General features: G+C 33.6%; 2 protein-coding genes across 13 annotated transcripts; both read left to right on the top strand.

Moving 5' to 3' along the window:
• Positions 1-64: 64 nt before the first annotated feature.
• Positions 65-13,585, top strand: Sqd (RNA-binding protein squid). 10 transcript variants are annotated; one of them, XM_076434331.1, is made up of 10 exons: positions 65-337; positions 4,475-4,510; positions 4,738-4,778; positions 5,141-5,268; positions 5,589-5,735; positions 5,827-5,958; positions 6,051-6,318; positions 9,032-9,103; positions 10,787-10,902; positions 11,717-11,858. In XM_076434331.1, exons 1-9 carry the CDS (start codon positions 213-215, stop codon positions 10,852-10,854), a joined length of 1,017 nt encoding a protein of 338 aa, XP_076290446.1. In that variant the 5' UTR covers positions 65-212; the 3' UTR covers positions 10,855-10,902; positions 11,717-11,858. The 10 variants fall into 10 exon arrangements, with proteins under 10 accessions (XP_076290446.1, XP_076290450.1, XP_076290442.1 ...); XM_076434335.1 differs by having other exon boundaries at positions 6,051-6,276; XM_076434327.1 differs by lacking the exon at positions 10,787-10,902 and having other exon boundaries at positions 11,717-13,585.
• A 1,026-nt stretch (positions 13,586-14,611) lies between these two features.
• Positions 14,612-26,190, top strand: Rin (ras GTPase-activating protein-binding protein 2). Of its 3 annotated transcripts, XM_076434322.1 has the most exons (10): positions 14,612-14,812; positions 16,883-17,063; positions 17,149-17,329; positions 18,156-18,330; positions 18,415-18,527; positions 18,593-19,021; positions 19,516-19,696; positions 20,553-20,812; positions 20,899-21,061; positions 21,605-26,190. In XM_076434322.1, exons 2-10 carry the CDS (start codon positions 16,966-16,968, stop codon positions 21,766-21,768), a joined length of 1,764 nt encoding a protein of 587 aa, XP_076290437.1. In that variant the 5' UTR covers positions 14,612-14,812; positions 16,883-16,965; the 3' UTR covers positions 21,769-26,190. The 3 variants fall into 3 exon arrangements, with proteins under 3 accessions (XP_076290437.1, XP_076290435.1, XP_076290436.1); XM_076434320.1 differs by having other exon boundaries at positions 18,156-18,527; XM_076434321.1 differs by having other exon boundaries at positions 18,156-18,527; positions 21,623-26,190.
• The last annotated feature ends 905 nt before the right edge of the window (positions 26,191-27,095 follow it).

Raw genomic sequence — 27,095 nt, forward strand, 5'->3', positions numbered from 1 at the left:
AGGGGGAGGTAAAAGAGATCCATGATGCTTTGCGCGGAATCTGAGTCAAACTGAGCGCAAGTCATAGCTCTCCCTTCTCCATTCGGCGGCCGATCAGTACGGACGTGAGAGTGTAGTTAGCTCGTGCAGTGTATTTAAATATTAGTAAAAACACGATTTCAAATTGTGTTTTTAAGTGTTCCCTTTAAGAAATATAAATTAAATATCAAAAAATGGCCGATCAGGAGAACAAGGACTTCAGCGAAGATATCGCGGATCAAAACTTCGAGCAGAACGGTGAAGCAGAGAACGGCGGCGGGGACGCCGCAGAAAATGGCCAAGAGTCTCAGGAGGACAGGTAACCTTTTTGTCTCTCTTAGTTCTCTATGTTTTTCTCAAATGTTAACTCAAATCGATTTCAATTCGCTCGATACTTGGTATACGCGTGAATTTTTCCAAGAAAGCTTACCATAAAGTAAGAATTGCTTCGTGCGATACGATAGTCGCGAATGACAAAATGGCGGATGCGCGAGGTTCCTAAAATTGTAATCCGTTTCCATCTACCACGAAGCGTGCGTTATTACTATCTTAGTTAAATGTTTTTAAATCGCTGCAGAGTGGAGAATTCGTAGGTACTAATCGTTTTTTGCTGAACACTTTAGAAATAATAATAAAACGGAAATGAGTCAAACAAGTAGGAATGCCGGCCGCTAGTTGGGAAAAGGCGCGCCCATGCATTGCCCCATAAGCGATGCAAAGATGAAAAATTTTTCTGTGTTAAATCGACATAATTTATTTTATATGTTTGGGCTCGTTTTTTATCTTATGTTACAAATACATGGTATCACGTTCTCGAGAATTTCGTTTCCACGCACGAATTTTCTCACGTATTAGTGCGGCAAGATGCAATTTTAAATAATATTTTTAATATAAATATTTAGATAATTCAGGGAGGGTAATAATATTTTATTACTTCGATAACACCGTGATATTTTCTTAGTAGTATTTAATAGATTGTAAGATTTGTTGGTGGCTGGTGGCACACAGCACCTTGGCCTTTCCCCTTTTTCAGCGAAACAAGATGAGCTGGACGATTTGAGCACCGAAGAATTTAGTCTGACGTTGATGTACGGAATACACAGTTTTTATGTAAATATTCTGTGATACTACAATTATACATTCGCTCCTATTTTCTGTTTTTCATTGTCGCAGCATTTTGGGTTCTATACTAAAGGGATTCTACTTTTTTTAAAAACTTATATCCCTACAGCTTTGGATTATCGCAAACTCTTACATAGTTTGGGGTATGTTTTTGCATATATGGGTAAGCTATTTTTAGATTGTAACTTATAGAAGTATTCGACTTTAGCCACGTTATTTTCTGTGGTCTCACTAAGCTACGTGTGGGATAAACGCTTACCCTAAAACTTTCATTTTATGACAATTTTTTTTCTAAGATTTACTTTAACTATAGAGCGAATACCTCGAGGATTATGTATTTAAACAGATTTAGAAGCAAAATATATAGTATCAAGAAAATCATAAATGTTGATACAAAATTCAATAATGGGAAAAATTTATTATTTTGTATTCGAGATAAAGGAAAAGTTTCAGTTGATATTAGTTATTAAATTCTTGTTATACGTATCAACGATTGATATTTATAAATATTTTAAATACTAATGAACACAATTTTGTTCTTGATCTTATTGTGTATGTGATTATTCCGTGGTCATTTGTATTTATTATAGCATTCATATTTAGTTATATATTAATAATTAGTATTTACTGCATATCTATGAGAATATTGAATTTATTACATTGAAAAATATACTTTGCTTTTATAAAAGTTGTACGGATACAAAAAGCGTAAATAAAGTAATGTGATAGTATTGATACTACTACTGTAAAACAAAAATGAATTGTAAATTTCTGTCATCTATAATTGATACATACGAGATAATTTACAAATTTTAACATGAATTTAATTTTCATGTATTGTTCTATTTAAGGTAGAATTGAGAACTAATTTATTATTGAAATGACATTTTTACATTTAGTATACTAAAATTTCGGAAAAAGTATTGTAAATTATTCTCTATTCTCTCCCAAGTGGTAAAATCAATTAAAAATCACGGAGCTAGAATTCTACCCCACATGTGGCTTAGCGGGTTAAAATAATATAGGGAAAGATGATGTAACCTTCAAATTTAAAGGAAATTGATTTGTTTACAATGCTTGTTCATTAATAAAATTATTGAACATGGACATATTTATTCTGATATCGACATGATATTGTTTAAACTACAATAAGAATTTGGAGGTGTGCCTCCTCTCACCCTCTATTAAAATATAGGTGTGCGTGTAAAAGGACGTGATTCCTATGCATAACGTAACAGAAAGAAATAATTACCGGCTGGCATTCTACTTTTGAATATGAGAACTTAATATGTAGAGGAAAGATGAAAATAAATGTTGCATGTTGTTTCGTTTTGCAAAATTAAGATATAAGGTATCTATATACATATATAAGAATAAGTATTAGTTGTAACTTTATATGTGCTGTTGTTGCGAGGTATACGTTTATCTGTTTAAAATTTTGTAATTTTGTGTAAACTCCTTATTTCTGCTCTCCTACCTAGTTAATTCTATTCTAGTTTTGTAATTGATGAAAAGAAGTTGTAATTCTCATGAATGAACAAATTTGTGTACATTACACGCAAATAATAATTGTAATGTTTTTATAGAGTGCGTATAACTTTAAAATGTATTTTTGGCCAGCTGAGTCTTCCTCATTGATTCATTGCAGCAGAATTCTGGTTGTTAGTCAATTGCATATGATTGACCGATATGTACGCTTACCTGGGATCTGTGAACTGAAACGTGTGAAGCCTAACAATTGACTTCTGAGTCTGAATTATTGTGAGAAGTCAACGTCAAGTTCAAGTCCGTCATGTTTCGTCACAACACAAGCACTGGAAGTCGAGTCAATAACGTCAGAGTCAATAAGTCTCGCACAGACACACACTTGCCTGCTGGGTCACGCGTAGAGTAATTTCTGATCCGATGTCAAAGCTGTTTGGGCGTGATCAAAGCACAGAGTCACTAGGGCCAATGCGAAAACCTCCGATAGGTCGGAATGCCATTAACCCAGTTTATGTGGCTTGGTCTGCAGGTGGCAAACGACCCAGTGCGATTATGGCGGGCGGCTCGCAACCGGCTAACCGTGACCCGACCAACAACTGATTACCGGCGAGTGACTGGTGCCTACGGTATTTATCACCAGCCCTAGATGATATACAAAAAGATCAATCTAAGTACAGACAACTACCATCACACTGCCAGAAAAGTGAAAAATATTGCAGCTAATAATTGTATTTGTATATGAAAAGGCTGAAAAGTATATCAGGACTTGAGACATAATAATATTTTGCTGACAACTAAAGAAAGAGAGAGAAAGAGATACATATATAAATATATATACATACGTATACATAAATATAAACGTCCAATATCGTGTGCATATATAGATATTATAAAAGTTTCAAGAAGTGACCATCATTAACTTGTAATGCAAAAACAATTTTTTTAGCTTTTTAATAGAGTTGCAGTCTATCTACCATATGCCAATTCTTTGGGCCAATCAGCAGTCAGAGTTCTACTTGGAAAAGTTAAATCTTATTTCCTTTAGGAGCAGCCGTATGTCAACTGGAGTTGTAACTATTGTTCGGGTTCACATGAATGTCATCAAAAGTACTTTGCTCTCTCATTGCGTTAATTTTTACATATATATATATTATATATAATATATATTATATACACTTTTTTCCAAGTTTTTCCTTTCATTTTTTGTTGACAAGCACATTCATTTGAAGTTTAAGTCAAGGTCTATGTGGTGTGCAAAGCAGTCTTCTCATGGTTATTTCTCATAATCCTATGTTTCTTGTTAAGGACAAACACTCGTATCTTTTGTATGATAAGCTTGTATCAGTGAACTCATTTATTCTAGGAATGGTATGTTCGTATTAATATTTGCAAGTTTGAATTGTAAGATAATAATTTTGTTCTCACAAAGATATTTTTCCAAATTTCACGAGTAGACATTAATGTAGGTCACTTAATCAACTGTAGAATACATTTATATATGAGCATATATTTATACAATATTCCTAAGAAGCACTTAATAAATTACTTATTACCTATTGAATAAAATTCCTTACCAAAATGTCTTTAAGAATTTATCCAGTGCCCCTTTTCCAAATGATATACTGGTATACTACTGGTTCTCTATTACATTTTGTGTATATTGTCAATACTAAATTTTAATATTTTAACTCTGATTCTAATTTTTCCAGGGGTCAAGTCAAACTCCTTTTTTAAATATATAACTGGAAATGATTTGTAACAAAACAAATTTTTGCTTCAATCTTAGTCCTTAATAATGACAGAAAAGTTTTAAGATCAGTTTATTAAAATTCATTACATTGCTTTACAGGTCAACCGGAGGTAACCAGGATTCCTTGAATGATAGGTACATTAAATATTTATTATTTTATTTTTTTTTTGAGTCTGTGCATGGCAGTGAGTATTGAAAAAGGTTATATTAGTTAAACGTGGTCAAAGTACGATAGTTTTTTTTTGGACAACTATAAAGCTTTCCAAGAGTATAGAATTTTCATAGGAAATAGAACATTGTTTAAATGTTTAATTTTTATATTTCATATTATTGAACAATTATTTTATTTTATCTTTTTGCAGGAAATTGTTCGTTGGTGGACTGAGTTGGGAAACCACAGACAGTAAGTAACTCTTTATTTTTTATCAAGATCTCCCTACTATCTATACTATTTTCATTATTAATTGATATTTTACTTATTAGATTCTATTATGAAATTTATTATTTAAATTTTCACTTTTTCATTACACAACATTCGAATATGCAAAACTTTTTAAAACATGTAGTATATAAATTTAAAGTCCTTTCAATGTGAAATATAATAAACAATGATGTTATACCTTAGGACACCTTCGGATGACATTAAGTCATGTGAGACTAACCACGTTACAACTGAGTTTATTTTTGAAAAAAGCCAAAAGATTTCCATTTCTCTCCCAGTTTTCTTCCAGTTCTCGGTCTTTAAACAAATTTCTTTACTTTCAGAGGAACTGAGAGACCATTTCGGGACCTACGGAGACATTGAGAGCATCAATGTTAAAACAGATCCTAACACGGGACGTTCACGAGGATTTGCTTTCATTGTGTTCGCAAAGGCTGAATCACTCGACAAGGTAAAGTAATAAATCGTATAGTAAGTACTGGCACACGAGCTAGACAAACTATAGAGAATTTTGTCAAATAACCTCATTATTAACAACAAAAGTATTTTAATAATATAGAAATTTTCTTTTCTATTCCAAGATGTGTGGAATATTAATGTTTCATATGTACGCATACATTTCTTTTACTATTATGATGATAATTTCAATTGTCAGTTCTGCTACTGAGTTTTTTTGTGAAGACATTCCACATTCTGAGTTCACGATATAATATAAACTTACTAACGTGTAAAAATTGCAATACGTTTCATACGAATAATTCATGTTCCCAGATTATGGCAGCTGGCGATCATGTAATTAACAACAAGAAAGTTGACCCCAAGAAGGCAAAGGCCAGGCATGGTAAAATCTTTGTCGGTGGTCTTTCAACAGAGCTGTCTGATGAGGATATCAAGTCATTCTTCTCACAATTTGGAACCGTAAGTGTTTTAGTCAGAGTTTATATACATCTCATTTACAAGTTATCCCGTGCAAAACAATTTCTAGAACGAATCAAATCTCTAATTTTAGATCGTCGAAGTAGAAATGCCATTCGACAAGACAAAGAACCAAAGGAAAGGGTTCTGCTTCATAACATTCGAGTCTGAGCAAGTAGTGAACGAGCTGTTGAAGACTCCCAAGCAGACAATTAATGGCAAAGAGGTAAATGAAAAAGTTGTGGATAATTGTGTTTCGCAACGTTTTTAAAATGATTCTTAGACATGATGTTAAAACGATAAATATTTCCTATATAGGTTGACGTGAAGAAGGCCACACCTAAACCAGACGGAATGGGCGGTATGCGGGGTGGTGCTGGAGGTCGCGGAGGTCGCGGCGGAAGGGGTGGCCGAGGACGTGGTTTCGGCGGTCAAGGCGGCTGGGGTCAAGGCGGATATGGCGGCGGTTACGGAGGCGGTTACGGCCAAGGCGGTTATGGCGGTGGCTATGACGGCTACGGAGGAGGCTACGATTATTACGGCGGTGGGTACGGCGGCTATGGTGGTTACGACTACAGTGGATACGGTAATTTGATTGATTATTATTAAAGAACTTACACGCGCTTACCGCTGTGTAGGATCATTTCGAAGAATTTGGTTTTTCCTTTTCATAATAATCAATGGCAGATGATTGTCTGCTGCTACCGTCCCAGTGTATTCGGCAGACGATAACGCAACTTTACACTTATAAGTTATAGCTTTTATGTTCGACCTTGTCTACCCTGTGTCTTTCACCCAATTTTCACACAGTAATTTCGAAAATCTCGAAGATCTTTTGAAATTACTAGTGTCTGTGGTCAGATAACTTCTACCACATATGTGTACTCAGAATCTACATTTTTCAATGTGTATGTTCGATACATATTTTATTTAATCGGATCGAATGATTTAATCTTCAACTTCAGAGATTTCTATTGGAATATCATTGTTATTATATATTGAATTAATCACATATTGAATCGTTTTCATTTATCTTGATTTTTGGTACCAGAAAATCAAAATGTATCCGATTAGATAAAATATACCTTATTGTAATTTTCAAGTATTTAAAGCATATGCATATGCGGTCATATATTAACCAAAAGTATATACTTACCTCTGCCTATCCATCCAATGATTTATTCTAAATCTTACAAAACAAATTTAACTTCTATTATATATAAATTATAATCGTCTGCCTCAACAATACTACATCGTAGTACATTGATGGAGTGACAAAAATTGGTATTGTATGTATGTATCATACAAAACGATGAAAGATTTATAATATCAATAATAGATGCTGCAGGGTGAGCGCTGGTTTGCAGGCGGATCAGCGATAATGTTTATTTTTAAATGAATGCATATTGTTAGTTAAAGTAAAGACGAATTGATTCTTATAAATGCATTTAAAATAATATTTTCAAAAATCAGATTGAATTCTATATAAACATATAAAGTAAACCAGCAACTCAAACACGTAGTAAAGACATTCGGATTGTGTATTTTTCCCTTTGGAATACCTTATGTAGGGTTAGAAGTTTGTAGAAATAAATAGCTATATTTTTTATATTATTTCAATACTAGTTCTATTTCTATTTTTATATTTTATTGATTTTTGTACATTCTCTAAGTGCAGAACTATATTACCTTTATAGTAAAATCATAGTCTGATAAAGAATTCATTTAATTAAGGGATCATGGCATTATTATACAGTTGTTAATGTAAAGAAGTAATTCGAAGCTATAGTTACGCATTTCTACATTCTAACCGTCAAAATATTTTTGTTCGAAGTACTGAATGCTCTAATTTTTATGTAGTACAGTATCAAAATTCTATATTTCGTAGAAGAAATAAATTTAATAATAACACAATCCGAAATGTATAATCCCTACTTCCAGAGGGTTGGATGTTTTTGAGCTGTGACCAATTAACTTACATATTCCATCAAATTGATTAAGTTACATTGTTTGATGCCTCATGAATACCTAACTTCTATATACATATATATATATACACACATACATACAAACGAATATGGCATTAATAATGAATTCCACAAAGCCAGGACATCATATAATATGTAACAGTGAATGTGTGAAGTACAACACATTTTATATGAAAATAAATTAGGAGTTCAAATTTGTTGCAACTTTCGAATTGTATCGGCATGAGTTTTATGTAGTAGATTCGTGTCCCGTTTTGATAATACTTCAATTATATTCATAATAGAATATAGCGTATTACATATCCATAATTTCTCTTCGTAACACATACAAATATTAATATTTCATCATACGTTCACTGATCGATGTCAGTGAATTTGTAGAACAAATTTTTTTTTACATTCATTTTTCATTTTCCTTTTCATTTTCGTTGAAAATTTTGCAAACACATTTACAGAAAACACGCAGTCACTGTAACATAACTATATGTGAATTTACAATGTGTAGAAAACATTAAAGTAAAACTACACAGGACGATATATCGTGTGAAGTGGTATTAAACCTTAAAATCCTTGCTTTTGAGTCCTATCAGTCCCAATATGCATGTTTTACTCTACATTTCACGTAACCCTCTCATTCATGAAAGATTAACGTTTTTCTTTGACAATACTTACGAACACTCGCAATGATTGTGGTTTACCTATTCCTTTCGTTAATTGTTTTTTCATTGTCTTCAGCATGACTATTACGTTACTCACGAAAAAACAAAACATTTCATTTTTCATTGATCCGATTGTAAACTTAATTTCTCACAAAAAAATTATATCATGGTTCATGCGCCGCATAAAGGCACCATAAGTTTTTGCAACACATACACTCGCGTGTTCGACCCTGCACACACTTCCTTTCCCTGGGACTGTGGCGAATCATTCCAAATATTACACTAAAATACGTCGTCACAATGAGAAATTTAAATGCATGTAATTTTTATGAGTCATTCAAATAGAATTCAAAATGATTAATATCAAAGATTAATGAACAGCAGCCTCTGCACTAGTTACGTATAACATTGGATGTGCAAACAATGAACCCTTTGGAAGATAACATTATCTTCTTACATATAATGATATAATTACATTTGATAATGTTTTCGATAACTTTGAACATAGATGTAAAGACTTTTCTTTAAATACCGGCAATAATTGATGTTGTCATAGAAATATTTTTTAATATAGAAATAAAAGCATAATTCTGCCGGTACATGTTAATACTGACCCCATTGTCTCTTGTACCGTGTGTTCCATGAAACGCAGACGGCTATGGCTATGGCGGTGGTAGTTACGATGGTGGCTACAGTGGTGGGCGCGGTGGTGCACGCGGTAAAGGTACGCATTAGCGTTCCTTCTCTATTCTTTTTGTACTTCCCCCGTCCCACTTTGCTGGCATAAATCATATTCATTTTTATTTTTCATCAATTATTCCCTACCTCATTTATCTCACTCCTCAGTCATCTTTCTCCAGTGTTTTTCTTGCATATATACATGTGATCGTATGGGACTTATAATTTTATAGTACGTCTGTACAAATAAGAAAGAACAGTATTTCCTGACGCGCGCATTGATCTACGTACGAAGAGAATATTTTTCTTCCTTTTCTGTGAAAATGTTTTCATGTTTTATGCTTGATACACACTGTACATATTTGATTTTCCTGGTCACTGGCAAAGTAGTTCATTTCTTTAACCAAATAAAACAAGAATTGTTGTTTACACCGTATTCAATAATACTTCGAAAATGAATATCATCTATACTTTTGTATACAGAGAATAAATATTCGTGTGAATTTACATTTGTATATGTTAATTTAAAACAACTGGAATTCAATAAAAATTTATTTTCTCCATTAAAAGCTAAAACGATCAAATACTTTCAATTCGAACACTTTCATGAGTAAATACACACATCAATACACAAGCATTTATAGTTTATTTATATGGTTTATTTAACTATTTAGAAATATTATGATTTTGACTTAATATATGTATCCTTTAAAATTGAATATTAACATACAGGCGATACACAAAATTGTCATGGTGAACGAGTAAAGACAATTTGGACTGCCAGAGAAATTAATGAAACTGAAGTTTGGTTAAAGAAGGTTTTCTGTAGCGATAATTACACTAATGTACTTAGTAATAATCAATCAATTATTAATTGTACGTTGTAAACGTGCATATGTATGTTTTACACATACACTGTATGGTCGGTAATAGTAATAAGAGTGAATGAAGAAATAGAACTAAATATAAGTTCTATGATTCTCGTGAGTAACATGTAGTTACCAGAACATCTTAAGGAAAATAATTTCGATCATTACCTTTAATTGTTTCTACTAACTAACTAAAACAACACGATTCCTTCCGTTCGTACATATAAACATCCAAATTGCATGTTCAATTTGATCGGTCGTTTCCGTTTCACACAACGTGATATACACGCATTGAGAAAAAATTCAATTCCTCGTTACACTGCTAAATTCATCTCACCTTAGTTTCATCTTCACATCCTTAACCTTAAACATTTCTGGTTATTTTGTAGAACTAGTTTCAATTATTCTTAACAGTAGCATACATAAAATCATATACTGTTCTAACAGTATTTAAGAATTATTTAATTTAGGATTAAAATAGAAATTTATTTAAGGTTATCATAGATTACTTAAGTAACTCGAATGCTTTAACCATGTATTCGACACATCCTCTTAGTATTCCAGCATACGAAGATCCCAGAAATGTGTAAGGAGAAAAGGAGAGTTTGAATCAGTACGCAGCCTGCAGCTTACTACCTTAGCCTGTAGCCTCTATGTAGATTCTTTGTAGTTTTATATCCATTACGTTAGTCTGTATTTTCATATTATTTATTCTGTTATTGATAGAAGTGTGCGTGCGATAATTTCTATATGAATAGACCTTTTTGTACGGTCTTTTTTAATATTAAAAAATGGCGGGAAGGAGGAGGGGTGGGAAAACCAAGTTACTGGACTAACGTACGTCATGGGTATTGTTTCAGGAGGCTCAGGCTACGGCGGAAAGCAGAGGGGAGGTGGTCGTCAGAACCAAAGGCACCAACCCTATTAATGGAAATCATTCATTGCGACCGCAATGCAATTCGCATTGTAACCGCTGGTGAGTCATCATAGCTTTCCTCTGACAGCTATAACTTCAGTATCGACAACCTTTCTCTTCCTTTTCCAATATCATTTACAACGGCTTCGAAAATAGTTGTCCATACTAACATGTACAAGCGTATTTCCTGCCCCTAGACTCATGTTCCTACATATGGTGAACTCGTAGTTAGTTAATGAACAATGTCTTTTGTATCGTATTTATTACTCCGAAAAGAGTTGTTTGTTTATTTATTTTTTTTTTATAGCAATCTTGTAAAATGTGTTATATTATATAGCACAACAAGATATGAATATACAACAATGTCTATACATAAATTATGTATAGTTTTCAGGGAAAATATAACTGCATTGCGATCGGTGGTAATATCATATTGATATTCTATCGCCATATGTAAATCAACCAATGGACTTTTCTAATTATTATAACAAAATTAGTTAACTGGTAGTTGGTGTGTTTTGAGATAACTGATTTAAAACGAGACTGATTCCAATATATTCAGTTCCAAGATATTTGCAAAAATGTTCGTTGTTAGTGTTGTCACAAAAATCAATATCTTTTTAATATCAGAAATGGAGGTTCTTCATAAAATATAAGTAATATCATTTTGTAATATAGAATTAATTGACAATAAAACGTCGCTCACACTTATTACATCGATTATAAGAGCTTTTTGCACATCACAATGTTCTGTTGGTATGGACAGCCATTTCTAGACCCTTTATTATTTATTTTATGCGATTACAAAACGATTTTAAATGCGAAGAAAATAATGGAAAATTCAATTATTTAAATTATCATGTTTTCTTTTCAGGTTTCCTGTCCTACAACAAATCTCATAACTCGTTAAATCATCATTCCATTAAACCACGCCACTTTCAACCAGATTTTCAACAACGCAGATTACTGCCGCAAAATAAAACGAACCATCAGGAATCACGACAGAAACTGTAATAGCGTCACGTCTTGCGTCTAGCAATACATACATCCGCATTATCAAGACAGAAAACAAAAGCAACATATATATACATATATATATTATATATATATACATATAGATTCACGATGCTTTCTTCCATCTCTCGTTTACCCTTTTGTACAAAGTCGAAAATGCTTCATGTTTCTCATTGGTCTCTCATTTTTCATCTTATTTATCATTTAATTTTTTTTACCGCGAAATACGTTACGTGATTCAACGTAAGGCACTGTCGTATCGCAGTATGCTCGAAAGATTTTTGAGGGGATAATTAACTCGAACCATATGGATGACTAAATAACGTAAATTGACGTTACTCCTTACGATGAAGTATTGTAACGTAATATAGAACGTTTGTGCAAATGGGAAAGCAACAGATGATAGGAGATAATTTAAATACAGATATTAGGAAGAATCAAGTTTTCTCATTCACAATTTAGGGACTATTGAGAGACGAGCAATTTTGTCCCTAATTTCAATAATAAGATTATTTTAATTTGTCTATAAAAAAAACTAAACGTAATAAGATGCGAAGTCCACTATAGAAGCGTAAGCAGGCAATGTACTTTTTACACGGCTACGTTAAGACAAAACAAGAAATGAGAAGTACCGAGTTGTTTATAATGATTGTGTGAGGTATGTGAAATGAGGTAAAAAGATTATTGCTTCCTTATTGGTAAGAGAAAATAGGATAAAATAAATTCATTTTGTGTACATAAAATATAACTCGCGTATGTTTGTATTTGTGTTAACCGATCCTAATAATTTAATTTTCGAAAAGAAAAGAACTATAATATGTACACAATATTTTAAAACCTAGCGAACGAACGTCTATACACTAGATTTAAAATAAGACTGACACGGAGGTTTAGTGTGTTTTGTATTACAAACAATATTTTGCTGATTCTACTACAGTACATGTAACAAGCTAGATGTACATTCTTTCAGTTTTAACTCTACACTCAAGGAATAGCACATGTACATTATATATATCGACGATTTCATTCTAGGCAAAGAACATCGTAATAAGGTTTTTAAAGTGAAAGAAAATATTGTATTTTTCTCAAATTCAACACTGTTCCATGTCACAAAAGTATTACATTAAAAAAAATTAGTGTAAAGTGTTGTGTTTCCTTAATTTCACTAATCATGTATATGTATATGTTTCAAAGCTTACGAGATACATATATCGAAGTGAAAATAATTTACGTATTTTATTGTGACTTTGTTTTTGATCAACTTAGATCAATTTTTTATCTTTTCGCCATTAAATCATTCTTTTGTGCAATTTAGTAGAGGGTTCAGTGATTGTAGTGAAAGATTAATCATTAGTTAATTTCGTATGGCTAAATGCTTGTACCAAAAGAAAAACTTCAACATTGTCAGTTTGTTTTTTTTTTTATTATACTACATATATATTTACAAGTTATAATATACACTTCATATTTCAATACAATTTTAGCATTTCAGTCTGTACAAAACTGCGCCTGATTTAGTTTATACTAAAAATAATATGAAGAGATCAAACACTATGCATATCGAACACAACAATTTTATGTATTTTTTTTAAATACTGAAATTTGCTTTAGTTATACAACGATCATGTTACGAATTGTAAAAATACTTAGGTATTTTAAATTAATTTGTGCATTCTTATATATTGAAAAATATGCATTAATATATGAATAAAAATGATTTTCTTCAATATACAGTGATGCATTAATAAGTATACTAAATTTCTATATAAATATATTAATAAAATTAAGTAAAAAATTATTGATTTTTATCAAAACCTAGCTAACTTTATTTTTGTTTGCCATTGATTAGTTTTCTTTATAATTCAATGTACAGAAATTTGTTTCGAGGTAAATAAAATCTAATGAAACAGAAAACAGTTTACTAAAAGTGCTAATTGTAATTAGCATATTGATTAATAATTGAAATATATTTTACAAATACAATATGTGGGGGCTCAATTATTATTTCTTATATATTATTTATAAAATTTTATTAATTCATGAAATACCCTTTTCCATAATATCCTCTCTGATAATATGAAGTTCCACAATACTTTTACGTTACAGGCAAGTATTATACTCTCGATATCCAAAACAATGAATCTCTAAATAATATATATTTACAAAAATCGTTGCCAGTGTAAGTCTTTTTCATTATAACTTGTACGAATATAAAAATACGAATATACATTTTGATAAATTTATAATTACGATAATATAAGCTATGTTTATTTTTTATTACAATAAAAGTTTATATATTCCTTCACCGATATAATCATAATATGCTAAAACTTGCATCTCATCGAAGTCTTTATTTTATTCTCTCTTGAATATTCGATAATTGTTCGAGTCTATTTATTGAGCATGATAAATGTAACAAACTGATTTTGTAAAATTGTCTACTATGTACAGCAATAAATAAAGCTACAGCGCAACAGCTTATAGCGTCCATCTTGCTGCGTGCCCAGTATCAATCTCATTTTACTAAAATCTGCTAGCTCATTGGCTGAAAACCTACTTACCGTGCTAAATGTATCGCGATCCTTTATCTCTAGATTTTTCTTATTGGTACAGTTTCCACCCACCATGCTATCTAACCAATCAAAATCGTAATACGTCGGGGAACTATGTTTCTGGAACTAGATCAATTCGCAATGTAAGTACTTAGTTCTTACAAAGTCCGCAATGCTTCGACTTGTCTATAAGAGTCGGTCATCTTTCTACGACCGGTGCTTCTGTGCAGGTTCCGCTGCATGTGCTGACATCAAGGTGCTCGGAGGACTCATACATTGAATTGTTTTTATAATTACCATTATTGTGAACTGTTGTTATCCACGCGAGCTTTTCGTTATCGTAGCAGCTTCTTGTTCCACCAGGAAAAACCAGTGACTGTATCGACTAGAAGTTGGTCTGTCGGGTGAGTCCACAACGCCATAAGATCTGTGTTCTTTCATTCGACTACTCGGAGGGAAGAGCTTAAACGAAAGCCAGCATGGGACAAGGGACTTATTACCACTTATAAACAATATTTACCATCTAACCGCATAAAGCATTTCAATATTTCTTTGAAACGTGTTCAAAGTCTCGCATTAGTATAACCAACGTTATGGATTCTTGAACGAAGAAAAATCGCCATGCTTGCCCGAACAACCGGGCGGCCCCCCTTGTCCTCGAATTCTTGCACAGTACACGAGTTGAGAGAACTCTTGTTTCCCAACAATTCGCTTCGACGCGAATTTTTTTTATTCATTTTCATGTCTATAAGAACACGTGTCCGTATGTGTGCACCGATAAACAAAGTTTCATAGAAAATTGTTGAAAATTAAAATGCAAGAACATCGCCTGAACATTTTATCGTGTTTATCGTACGAACGATATAGTTCTATATACCTATTTGTGTTTATTTTGCAGAGCATTGCATTAAGCAGTGCCGAACGCACAAATTCACTTGGAAAAGATATATGATACACTGTTTTTGGCTTTCTTTTATTATTGTTTAAATATTCCTTTACTGAGCACATCACTCTCAGGTGATATTCAGAGAGCCACTTAGATTGATGTGTGACTGATGCACTTTTGTGTGCATTATAGATAGGCTCCAGATTTTTCGTGTATTAATAGTGAAATTTAAGTTTTTGTCTGTTAGATCAAGTGGTTTCAAACGTTCAACTAAATATCATATTCAAACTTGTATGCGAATATACTCGAACAATCTACATATATTAATAACAGCATTTAAATTCTGGAACAGTTGAACTATTAAATATAGATTAGCATTTTAAGGTAGTTTCTAATTAATACATAAAAATTACATTTGGTTAGCTGTGTACAAAAGTAAGCTGGTGATATGTGCTCAGCTTATTTACCTAGAGGTTTAGATAAAATAAATTATTCACAGTTTTTGAATTACAGAATTTGTTGTTTTGTTTTTTTCATTTTATGTATACGTATATTTTTCGTGACACTCTCAAAAACGAGCAGCACAGTGTCAACGAGCGCAGTTATTACAGAGAATTTCTAATATAAAAGATATAACATTTGTCTTTTGATTTTAAGCTTATGTATTAAAAAATTGTATTATAGGATATTATATTTAACAAAAGAGTTTCATAACTTTATACATATGTAATTTTTGCTCTTAAAAACTTTGCAAAGTTAGCTGTTATTTATTTAATATGCACCATCCATACATTATACAATGTTTTTCAGATTGTAATGTACAATTAGTTTGTTGTACATTCTCAAGACTATTTCTTTGATACACTCTTGTTTCTATTTTTTACTTAATGATTTATTGGTATCCATTATATTACTTATTGCAGATCAATATAGTACGCTCATCTGTAATCCAGTCGAACCTTAATAACTAGAATCTCGTACAAAAAAATAAAACCCGCCACTCGTAGAGGTTTTGTTGTATTGAATTTTTGAGTAAAAGATGTTTAATAAACCAAAATTTCACCCACAAAAACTAGGAAAAGTTGACAATTGCAATTCTTCAGTAACAGTAATGAAACTTTGATTTACAGAAGTAAGTTTCGATTTGCAGAGGTTCGGCTCTTTATGAATTAAACAAACATACGTAAAATAACATACATTACAGAGGTTTTTACAGTGGATTATAAGAGTCTGGAGGAAAGTATTGTTATTACAGAGGTTTTTGGAATACAAAGATTTGAGTTATCAAGGTTGGACTATATAAGAAACAAAGTACAAAGTTCTTATTTATTGTTATGTAAACACTTGTAAACGTTCACCAAACTTTGGAGAGAAAATGATGAAAGAATTTATTACAATAAAAGATTTATTAAAACTCGGAAACAATTGGACAGAAGTATTATTGGTACAGTACTTTTGTATATCATGGATATCTAAGGATAATTTAGGAAATTACTTTTTGTAATTAAAGATTTACACAAATCTAATAGATGCAGTCTATGTAGATAGTTTTATTGTATTTATAGCTATGTACTTTTCTTTGTTACAGAAATTTTCTAATTCTACATTTATTGCATAAACTTTCCATCGCCGTTTAAGCAAAGCATTACTTTAGACGTTAGGAGTAAGAAAATGGTCATGGAGGCGTCCCCTTCTCCGCAGAATGTCGGTCGTGAATTTGTCCGACAATATTACACTTTACTCAATCAGGCTCCTGCACATCTCCACAGGTAATTAATTATATTATTTCCTGATTCAGTATACTAGCTTTTATCTACATTATACTAATACCACTTTTTTCAAATGTTATTCTAGGTTTTATAATCAGCATTCTTCCTTTGTGCATGGAGGACTAGATTCCAATAGAGAATCAACTCCGGCAATTGGCCAGAAGCAAATACACCAGAAAATTCAACAACTAAACTTTCGAGACTGTCATGCTAAAATAAGTCAGGTTGACTCGCAGCTGACTCTTGAGAATGGCGTTGTCGTACAAGTGAGTGATAATTATATATAAGTATGATTATTCTACTTTAAAATCTGTCACCAGTTCTGAATAAGTGTACAAATTGAAAAGGTAATCTTAACATTTTAAACAGTTGCAGATAGTTTAGAAATGAACCCTTTTTCAGGGCTGACAATACATCCCAAGTTGATTTTTTATAAAAACTAAAATAGTTCAGTGTGCCATACTTTAATTGTGACCAACCCTTGTTATACAATATAGTTCGACCACGAAATAATCAAATCCAAACCATTATCTTTCGAAGTATCAGCGGTTTAAAAAAGTGATCATATAGTAAGATTCTCCCAAAAAGCATGCGAACCAATCTTTTTGAAATCTTTTTTCTCTTGAACCCTTAAATATGTTGATCTTATTTCGTACGGTAAGGGTTCACCACTGACATATCGTATATTCTAATTAAATACATAATTAGCAAAAAATCTTATTTAAAATCACTAAAGTTTAAGTAAAGAAAAACTATAAGATTTTATTTGATTTTTATAAAATAATACAGATATTATTATGCACTCGTGATTTGAAAGAGATAATTTTTAACTTCGGTTACAAAGAGATCATCCTATGTTATCGCGTTTTAGCTTTTCATTTATTTGATAATATTATATAAAATAAATATGTAAAGCTAACTAAAAACAGATATCTACTCCTACAATGACTTGTGACAATGACGATACAATTTATAGCAATTGTGTACATTATATAAATATAGAGGCAACGCCATAAATATTTCCAGTACTGTATATGTATTAAATAGTGTAACATTTAACATTGGTTATTTATTATACTTAATTATTTATAGGTGTCTGGAGAACTCTCTAACGCGGGACAGCCAATGCGTCGCTTTACACAAACTTTCGTGTTGGCAATACAAGCACCGAAAACATATTATGTACATAACGATATATTCCGTTACCAAGATTTGATCTTTCCCGACGAGGAGGAAGCAGATGTAGGTGGTGTAGAAGGGGGTGTAGGTGAGTCCGGTGAGAGAGAAGTGGAGGAGGGAGGGCGTTCTGAGCCCGAGGAAGATGAACACCAAAATCAAGGACAACTTTCAGCGCCAGCTACGTCTACTGAACCACAAGTCCAGCCACCGCTTATTCCTGCACAACAACCTGTACTTCAGCAACAACAGCAAATGTACTACGCACCACCACCACAACAGTCTCATGTTAGTTCGCTGCCTTAACTGAAATACCCAAATGAAACATTCGACTAATTAGTCAATTATTTTAGGTACTCCCAGTAATGCAGCAAGTTCTAAATGGTTCGGTTCATGAAGAAACCTCATTAATCAACCAGTCACCACCACAGCAGCAGCAGCAGCAGCAACAACAACCGCCGCCGCCACCACCTGCACAGCAGCACCAATATATTAACGAATCTCCGTCACAGACACAGTTCGTACAAGAAACGGAATTAGACAGCTCAGCCGAACAGCAGCAACAACCTGAGAATGAACCGCAGACTCAGTCCAATGAAAATCGTGATCAGCCTGAAACTGAGACGTTTAATGCCACTGCTCAAGACTCTGAACCGGAACATCAGGTGTCGAATACAAATGTGACAAGCAGTGGACCAAAAACATATGCCAATCTTGTCAAGTCTTTCCCAAGCACCACTGGCGCTACTAGTCCTCAGGCACCCAAGTTGTCCATGTCTCCGGTATATATTGATGATTATCAATACATAGTTTAATTCAGGGACTTTTATCGAAATGTAAAATACCGGTATTTATCGATAAATTTTTAAGCACGGGTTTAGAACTATTTTATAATCGACATTATGTTAGCAAATACCGAAATTGATATGCAATACCACAATTGCTATGATAACAAAATCAGAGTTATTGCTACCATGTTTATGAAAAGAATACGATATTACAATTTGCAGTAGTTGACATATCTTATACGTACAATGTTGTGATATCAATAGCAATCGGTACCTCCGCGGCTGCGGCTGCTGGCCTTCGAAAAACGAAACATTGTTTCCTTTCTTGCGACCGCAGCTGCGTCACGATTGGAGACAAAAGGAAAACCAAAAAAGATACCGGTATCAAAATCATACCGGTTAGAAGTCCCTGGTTTACTCATGGTTATTTTGAGATTTAGATTAAGTAATTGAAATATAGACAAATAAGTTGGAATTGATATTTACAGCCACCAATGACGAACTTACGTTTGGATGATAGATCGCCATTACATCCGTCTAACAGTGGTCCAATACTGGGTGCGTCAACTACAATTTCTACGCCTCAACAGCAAACTCACAGAGTTGGTAATCAACAGCCACAACAACATCAAACGCAACGGGCACCAAGAGGAGGAGGTGTACAAAGAGGTAAAGACGTTGTTTACTCTCCTTAAATTCTGTTAGAACTAATTATCTTTTGTTTTATATATACACTCACAGGGTGAGTCACCTAACGTTGTCACCTCAAATATCTTTGTTGTTTTCGAAGATACATTAAATGTCTTGAGGACAAAGTTGAATGGTAAAATGGGTCTCACACGATACCAAAAAATTTTTGTTTTTATGTAATTTTTTTAGAGACATCAAGATCACCTTCATTTTTTAAAATGGAGCCATCCTTTTATAAATATCTACGATGATAGTCGCTTTCATTACGAATTTACGAAACTAAAATATGGGAGCGGAATACCTGTATTTCATAAATGTTCGAAATGATGCTCTGAGGGAATGTCCGTGATCTTGAATAACCTTGAGTAACTATAGTCATTTAATTCGTAATGAAAGGGACTATCATTGTAGGTGTTTAAAAAAGGGTGGTTCCATTTAAAATAATAGAAAAAAGGTGACCTCGATATCACTTAAAAATATTAAATAAAAACAAAAATTTGTTGGTATTGTGTGAGCCCCGTTTTACCATTCAACTTTGTCTTCAAGACATTTAACGTATCTTTGAAAACAACAAAGATATTTGAGGTGAAAACGTTAGGTGACCCACCCTGAATATTTTAGTTATAAGAGTTAGTTTTTAAGTCGGTACAGTTCAGTTCTGGCCGTTCCTTTGAAGGTTCGACATGCTGCTGCATCGACCAAGCAAATAAAGCACATTATTATTTACAAATTGGGTTGTATGTAGTTAACATGCCCGTTACAACGAACACATTCAATCATTCTGTCCACTGTTATTGTTGCAGCTGAGATAATTTACATGCAAATATTATTGTAGATGGTGATCGCCGTGGTACGAGGCAAAGTCAATATAGTGATGCACATCAACTGTTTCTTGGAAATTTGCCGCACAACGCATCCGAGGAGGATCTGCGGCAAATATTTGAAGCATATGGTAGAGTAGTGGAACTACGTATACACAGTAAACCGAATGACAGATGCAAAGGACCGCAAGGAAATAATACAGGAAAAGTGCCTAATTATGGATTTATCACCTTTGAAGATAAACAAGTTGTTAGCACGGTGTTACAGAATCTGGTTAGTTAACAAACATTTTCTCGAATAAATTTATTCTATTTCCGTTTTCATTTGCTGAGTTTACATCCTTCTTTTTCTGGTTCTAGCCGATTTATTATCCTGCGGAGAATGGACACAAATTAAATGTGGAAGAGAAAAAAGTCAGGCCTAGAGGAACGATAGACGGAAGCGGAGGACGGTTAAATTCGAACGATGGCAATATGAGAGCAATGGGCGGACAGCAACAGCAACAACAGCAGAGAGGTCCTGGTATGTTCTACATATTATATACTTGCAATAACGTTAGAGTAGAATTCGTTAATAACTCGAAAATTCGTTTGCTTTGAAATTTGGGTGAAATATTGCTGCAAGAGCAAGTATTCGGTATTCGGAATACAAATTACAGAAGTATTTCACATTTCATAACATGATTAAATACAAAATGCCAAGGCTTTATTATGTATTCAATAGAAGTATTTTGTAATGACTAGACTGCGGATCTTTATGCAACATAAATGTTTGCGTCGTTTGCAAGACACAGATGCCAATAATAAAAGTTTCTTTCATGATTTAATTATCTTATTAAACTGAAACTAATACAGTGATGCCCTTAAATTTTTTTAATATAACCACTGCTTTAAATTGTGCGTAGCCATTTTTATCATAAATGCATAAAATTCGCAGTCTAGTTATGACATAATCGATTACAATATCTAAATACGTGTCGCGTTCGGAAACAAAATAGATTAGAAGTAGATAATGTATATTTGATTCGAATATTTTTGGAATGTATATTAATATTTGGATATTTAGTTTTCCCACACTTTACAGGAGGTCCCGGTGTGATGAGGGGTGGCCAACATGGAGCGAGAGGCGGCCGAGGAGGATTCTCGCGGGGTGGCGATGGTGGAAGAAGTGGCGGTGGAATGAGGCAACCCGGTAACCCAAGCAACCCAAGCTACCAGAACCGTCGCTAATATATGCAGCAAGATTAAAGGCACTCCCGACTTTCTGTCTTCTTGAACAAGTCACCGGTATACAACTACCATCCTCATTTCCAAAACATAAAATCCAAGACTATCTCGTATGCCACACGATGCGGTTAAAGGCGCTACCCTTTTACGCTTAAAAAGAAACCATCGCTTGCATCGTTCGTCAAGCAACCGAACTACAGATGACGCAGCTCAAACTGTATGGACCACGAACTCGAGTGAGATCAATCGGGTCTATTGCATTTAACTATAAGTTCGTGGATAAGGGGATAAATCAACGTTCACAACCTAGTTCGACGAATATTTGATGAGAAACGCTACGAGTTCGTCCTTCATACATCGACGTCAATCCACAGGACTTTACGATAGAAAAAAGTATATCTACATGTATGCGTATAACAACGAGCGACGCGACGTTATCATCCAGGTTAGGAACGTGGGCGTGTCTCTCGTCTCCCAGGTTTCTTCCAAGTCAACACACCCGAGGAGCAAGCAAATTGTTGCGAAGTTCTGGTGCGAAGTGCGGAAGGGAACTGTGACGATAGGACTAAGGGAAAATTAGGGACAGTGTTGGAGACGTACACAGATTACACACACACTAGTAACTTTGGTTTTGTGATGGAATGCGTTGTACACGTCGCTCCTGAAATTTTCTCCATGCGCAGGTTAGGAGACACAAGCGGTGCGAATTCCGCTTTCGTATACAATAAGTCACGAGCCAAACTAAACGAAATTAATTACGAGAGGATACGAACCGTCTGAATTGTGAGAAATATCGTGCCGCACACTTCATATGCTCTCGTGTTAATTCATTGACTGCCGATGTGAAACGTTCCACCTACGAATTTTCGTAGAGAGGTCGGCAATAATGTTTATATAGGTGGTAGAGTTGCTCGGTGTTGGTTAAAACGAAGTAGAGAACTACGACTGTTCTGTGTTCGCATACAGAAAGAAAACACAGTGTCGACTTTTCTCGTGAACCATTGGCCGATTATCAATCGACCGGTATCGATTGATAGTGGGACAATTAACCTTAGACTGCAGCTGGTCTCGCCGTTTCCCGAATCACTAACCACTTATGGCCCCGTTTCTGATTTTTGTTCAATTCCCTGTTTCTCGTGCATCTATTTCAACGTATGCTCTTTTGCTTTTTCTTCTTATGTTCATATTTAACTGATTTCGAATTTACCAAGTTTCTTTTTCTTTCTTCTTTTTTCTTCTTTTTTTTGTAATTCTTCAAGTCGAATAAATGATTTTACCTTGAAATTCCAATGTTTTAATTATACAAGTATTATCGGTTCGCATGGGTTTCACAGACTCTGGTAATCGCAGAACTCGCGACTGTTGAGAGGAAGAGGGAAAGAGGCCTAGTTACTAAAAAAAATTTTTAGCTTGGGCTATACCTACTTAATAAAGTTTATTAAAATACTATAACTTTCTTCCCATACTAATGTAACCGGCGTTATTCTTGTAATTATTATACATACGTAAATAGAAATTCTTGGAAGAGTGAACAAAATCAGTCGAGAGTGATAAATGTTGTATATGAAAATATATGAATGATTTTTTTTTAGATTGTACAGGGTATTTCAGAATGACAAATATTTAGTTCGACTGGCTCGTGCAGTTCGATGTATACAAAGTGTCCCTAGGAAAGAGATTGAACTCTCTGACCCATTCGTTGTACACATATTGTAAAATAGTTTATATTTTAGAACAACTCTTTACTGCCAAAGGGGAAACATCCACGTACAATAACATTTGAAGATGTAGTAGATATATTTACTAACCAATTAAGTTATCCGTCATTTTACAATATGTAAGAATATATAAAAAAATCTTAAGATACAAACTCAAGTTTTGTAGGCACTCCTTGTATTGTTTCTATTTCGAATGCTATTAGGTCTTTGTCTGCATTTCTGAAACACCCTGTATATACGTGTGTACTAAAACTAGATTAAACTAGAAATATTTGTTTCTAAATTGGTTATTAGTTTCCACACGCTAATTAGTAGCACCTTTCAACTTTTTAAAGGAAAATATGATAAATTCAGTACATGCACTTCTTATACATTGTCAAATGGAATTGAGGAAAACTTATTCCCTTGTACTGATAAGTACATACAATATATTGCCATAATTTATAGTACCATTGTCCTACTAGCGTATTCGGAGAGATTAGAAACTCCAGTGGGGTATCCTGTCGTATTAAAATCTTTATAGAGAGCATGATTCACCGGTAACCACTCTGCCACAATTGATAGAATATTAGAGAAGACAATGTACTCTTCCGTCTGTGATTATTCTATTGTAATAGAAAGTTTTGCAGGTAATATGAACCATCGATGGTCATTCTGGCACAATTAATGCAATTACACGATAAGCAATTTAAATCATTTTATTATAATCAATATAAAATAGAGCTGTTGACAGTATGATCCACCGATAGTCAGTCCTGCTACAGCGAATGAAATATGAGTGCAGCGTGCGTTATCTGCCGGTGGTCATTCTATCACAACAAAGCGTCGTAGACAGCGTGACCCATGTGGAGTCAATCTATTATAATTAACACGTCCGCAATCACCGTACTGTTAGAAAAATTGGCCACTACAGCCCAAGCTTTTGTTTTTAATAGACGCCTGTGTGACGTTCGGCTCTCCGAAAAATCGGAGTGTTACACACACGTGATTCGTATATGTGGAAACGAACGTGTTAATAAGACCCTTTGTATGCGACAGGACCTAAAATTTTATCTATTTAGCTGTAAAAGAAATTTTAGATTTTCACTTCCGGCCTGGATGTACTCAGAAACAAAAATACTAGAAGAGAATGAGAGAAGAATATATAATACAATTATATATATAGGAAAGAAACGAGACCTTTAAAATTTCTATTTACGACTAACAAAGTGAGTCTGCGATTGTTAGAGACAGGACGCCATACTTCTGCGATCTATTAATCCATTAGTAGTGTATTATCAATTTGTTTCGATATCGATAGTGATTAGAAATTTTCTCGCGTGAGAGGTCAACAGGAGTCGAAACATAATATGTGAGAAACAAAGAAAAAGTCACAAGTGTAAATTGTATTTGAGAAGACTTCCATCATTGTGAAACGTTCGTTGCGCATATGAGAATTTATGTGCCATCTTGTATACAATCTCGCCCTGGCCCCAAGTGTACACGAATCTTCGCGTTATTTTTTTCACGGTGATAACGAAACAGAGGCGACAAGAATTATACATGTTGATGGTAGTAAATCGATTGAAACGAAAAGAGAAACGATAAGAATGAAAAATCACAAAGTGCACGACGACTAAACCGCAAGATGCTACGACATTTAAGGCTGAGAACGTTGTGAAGAGTAATTATATTTACGTTTCTTACCGAGATCCATTAAAATGAAAATTGTTACGTAGTCGACATTCGAACATCCGCAATAGTTTGTAATCGAGTGCGTTACAATCGCTATGTCTGGGATGTAGCAGAGTCATCGCAGGTCTTCAACGCCAGGTCTTCGTTGTACTCTATCCCCCCTTTCCCAACGTCTACGTATTTAAGTTAGATAAGGGCCTCGCACCCTTACAAAAGTTTTGTGTAACAAAAATTCATGTTTTCAAAACATTGCTTTTGTACTGTAGCGATGAAGCTGCTTGATCTCAGTCGTAGATAAAGGTACAGCTTCGCGTGTTCGCGTTGCTATAAGTTGTTTCTACACTTGTATGCTCAGCTTACACGCTTGAGAAACTATACGGACACGTATAAATGAACATTTACTATATAATGTAATAAATTTTCATAGTGAAATAGGAAATTATTTATTTGCAGTGCTTTCAATCGTACAAGCAACAGTGTTCGAAATTTTATATATATATATATACACACACACACACACACACACATACCTTGATCAATGACATTGCTAGTCTTACATCCCTCACGAAAGGTATGAGGTGTTTAGTGCAACATATTCAAGTTTCTTGAAGGGTGTATCCGAAGCTATACGCTCACGCGAGACTGTATCTTTATACTTGAACGAAAGCTGCAAATTTTTAGTGTGAATGTTTTCGTTTCTAAGTAACTATTAATAATGATAATAATAAATAAATAAATAAATAATAATAATATTAATAATAATAAGAGGAATGAATATAAATGAACGAAGAAAACGGAATACGATGAAACACAAATAATTATAACAATATAATAACTAGAGGATGGCGATTGAATAAGTTGTGAATTTTTGTAGCATACAATTTTTATTTTGGTCCACCAGGGCCAATTTGTGTGTAAACAACCATGGACAACAAACAAAAAAAAAACTAATGTTAAAGGAAAATGACAAGAAACAAAGTCAAATGTATTGTAACTTTTTGCATTTAGTATAATATACCTACCTTACTACCAGCTCCTATCAGTTTTTCTTTATCTGTCTGAACATTACCATATATATATATATATATATATATATATATATATGTGTATATTTCTTTGTAATGTCGATGATATATAGTGGTAGTTGAGTTTAGAAATTTTAGTTCACTGTTGTGTATGTGCGTGTAATAACGTGTGATCAATGTTATTATTTACAATGGTTAATACGGTTGTACGAATAATGAACGGTTACACCGGCGGTTATTACGCTGCGCATGTAAAGTATACGTGAAATATACATAACATATAACAGTCTTCGGAGAGACCGGTGAGGAGAGACCGTTTATAAAATGTGCAGAGGTATCGTTATTGTCGAGTAAAACAGCCTAGAAACCGCTTTCAGGTTCATCGACTGATAAATATGCTCGTTCCTCAACCGATGAACGTGTACAGTTTATTTCATGAGAAATGGCTAAGTCATATATAGTCTCCAAATGCATACATATATATAAATATATGTAGAGTGTTTAATTTATTTTGTTCATCTACGGGGTACTCCATTTATCTTCACCATCCACGAAATATATACATATATGTATATATATGTATATTTAAGAAAGAGATCTTTCCTCGTTAATTAATGTACAATGTATAGGATTATTCATTCATCTTAATCGCACCTGCGGTGTTTCATTTGTCTTAACCATTGTATAAAAATACACGTGCGGAAGAATTTAATGTTAATAATGAAACGACCGTTTTAGGACAAATGAAACACCCTGTCCTTGAACAAAAGAAATTAAACCTCCCGCATGTGGTACGCTAGACGAAACGGCAAATGTGAATATACAATCCATAAATACCGACATCAATCATTCACACATTCCTTCTATGTATTTCCATAGTGCACAAGAAACATGAATTATATAAAATTTGATA

Source organism: Lasioglossum baleicum, chromosome 12 (assembly GCF_051020765.1).
Source record: "Lasioglossum baleicum chromosome 12, iyLasBale1, whole genome shotgun sequence".
NCBI lineage: Eukaryota > Metazoa > Arthropoda > Insecta > Hymenoptera > Halictidae > Lasioglossum > Lasioglossum baleicum.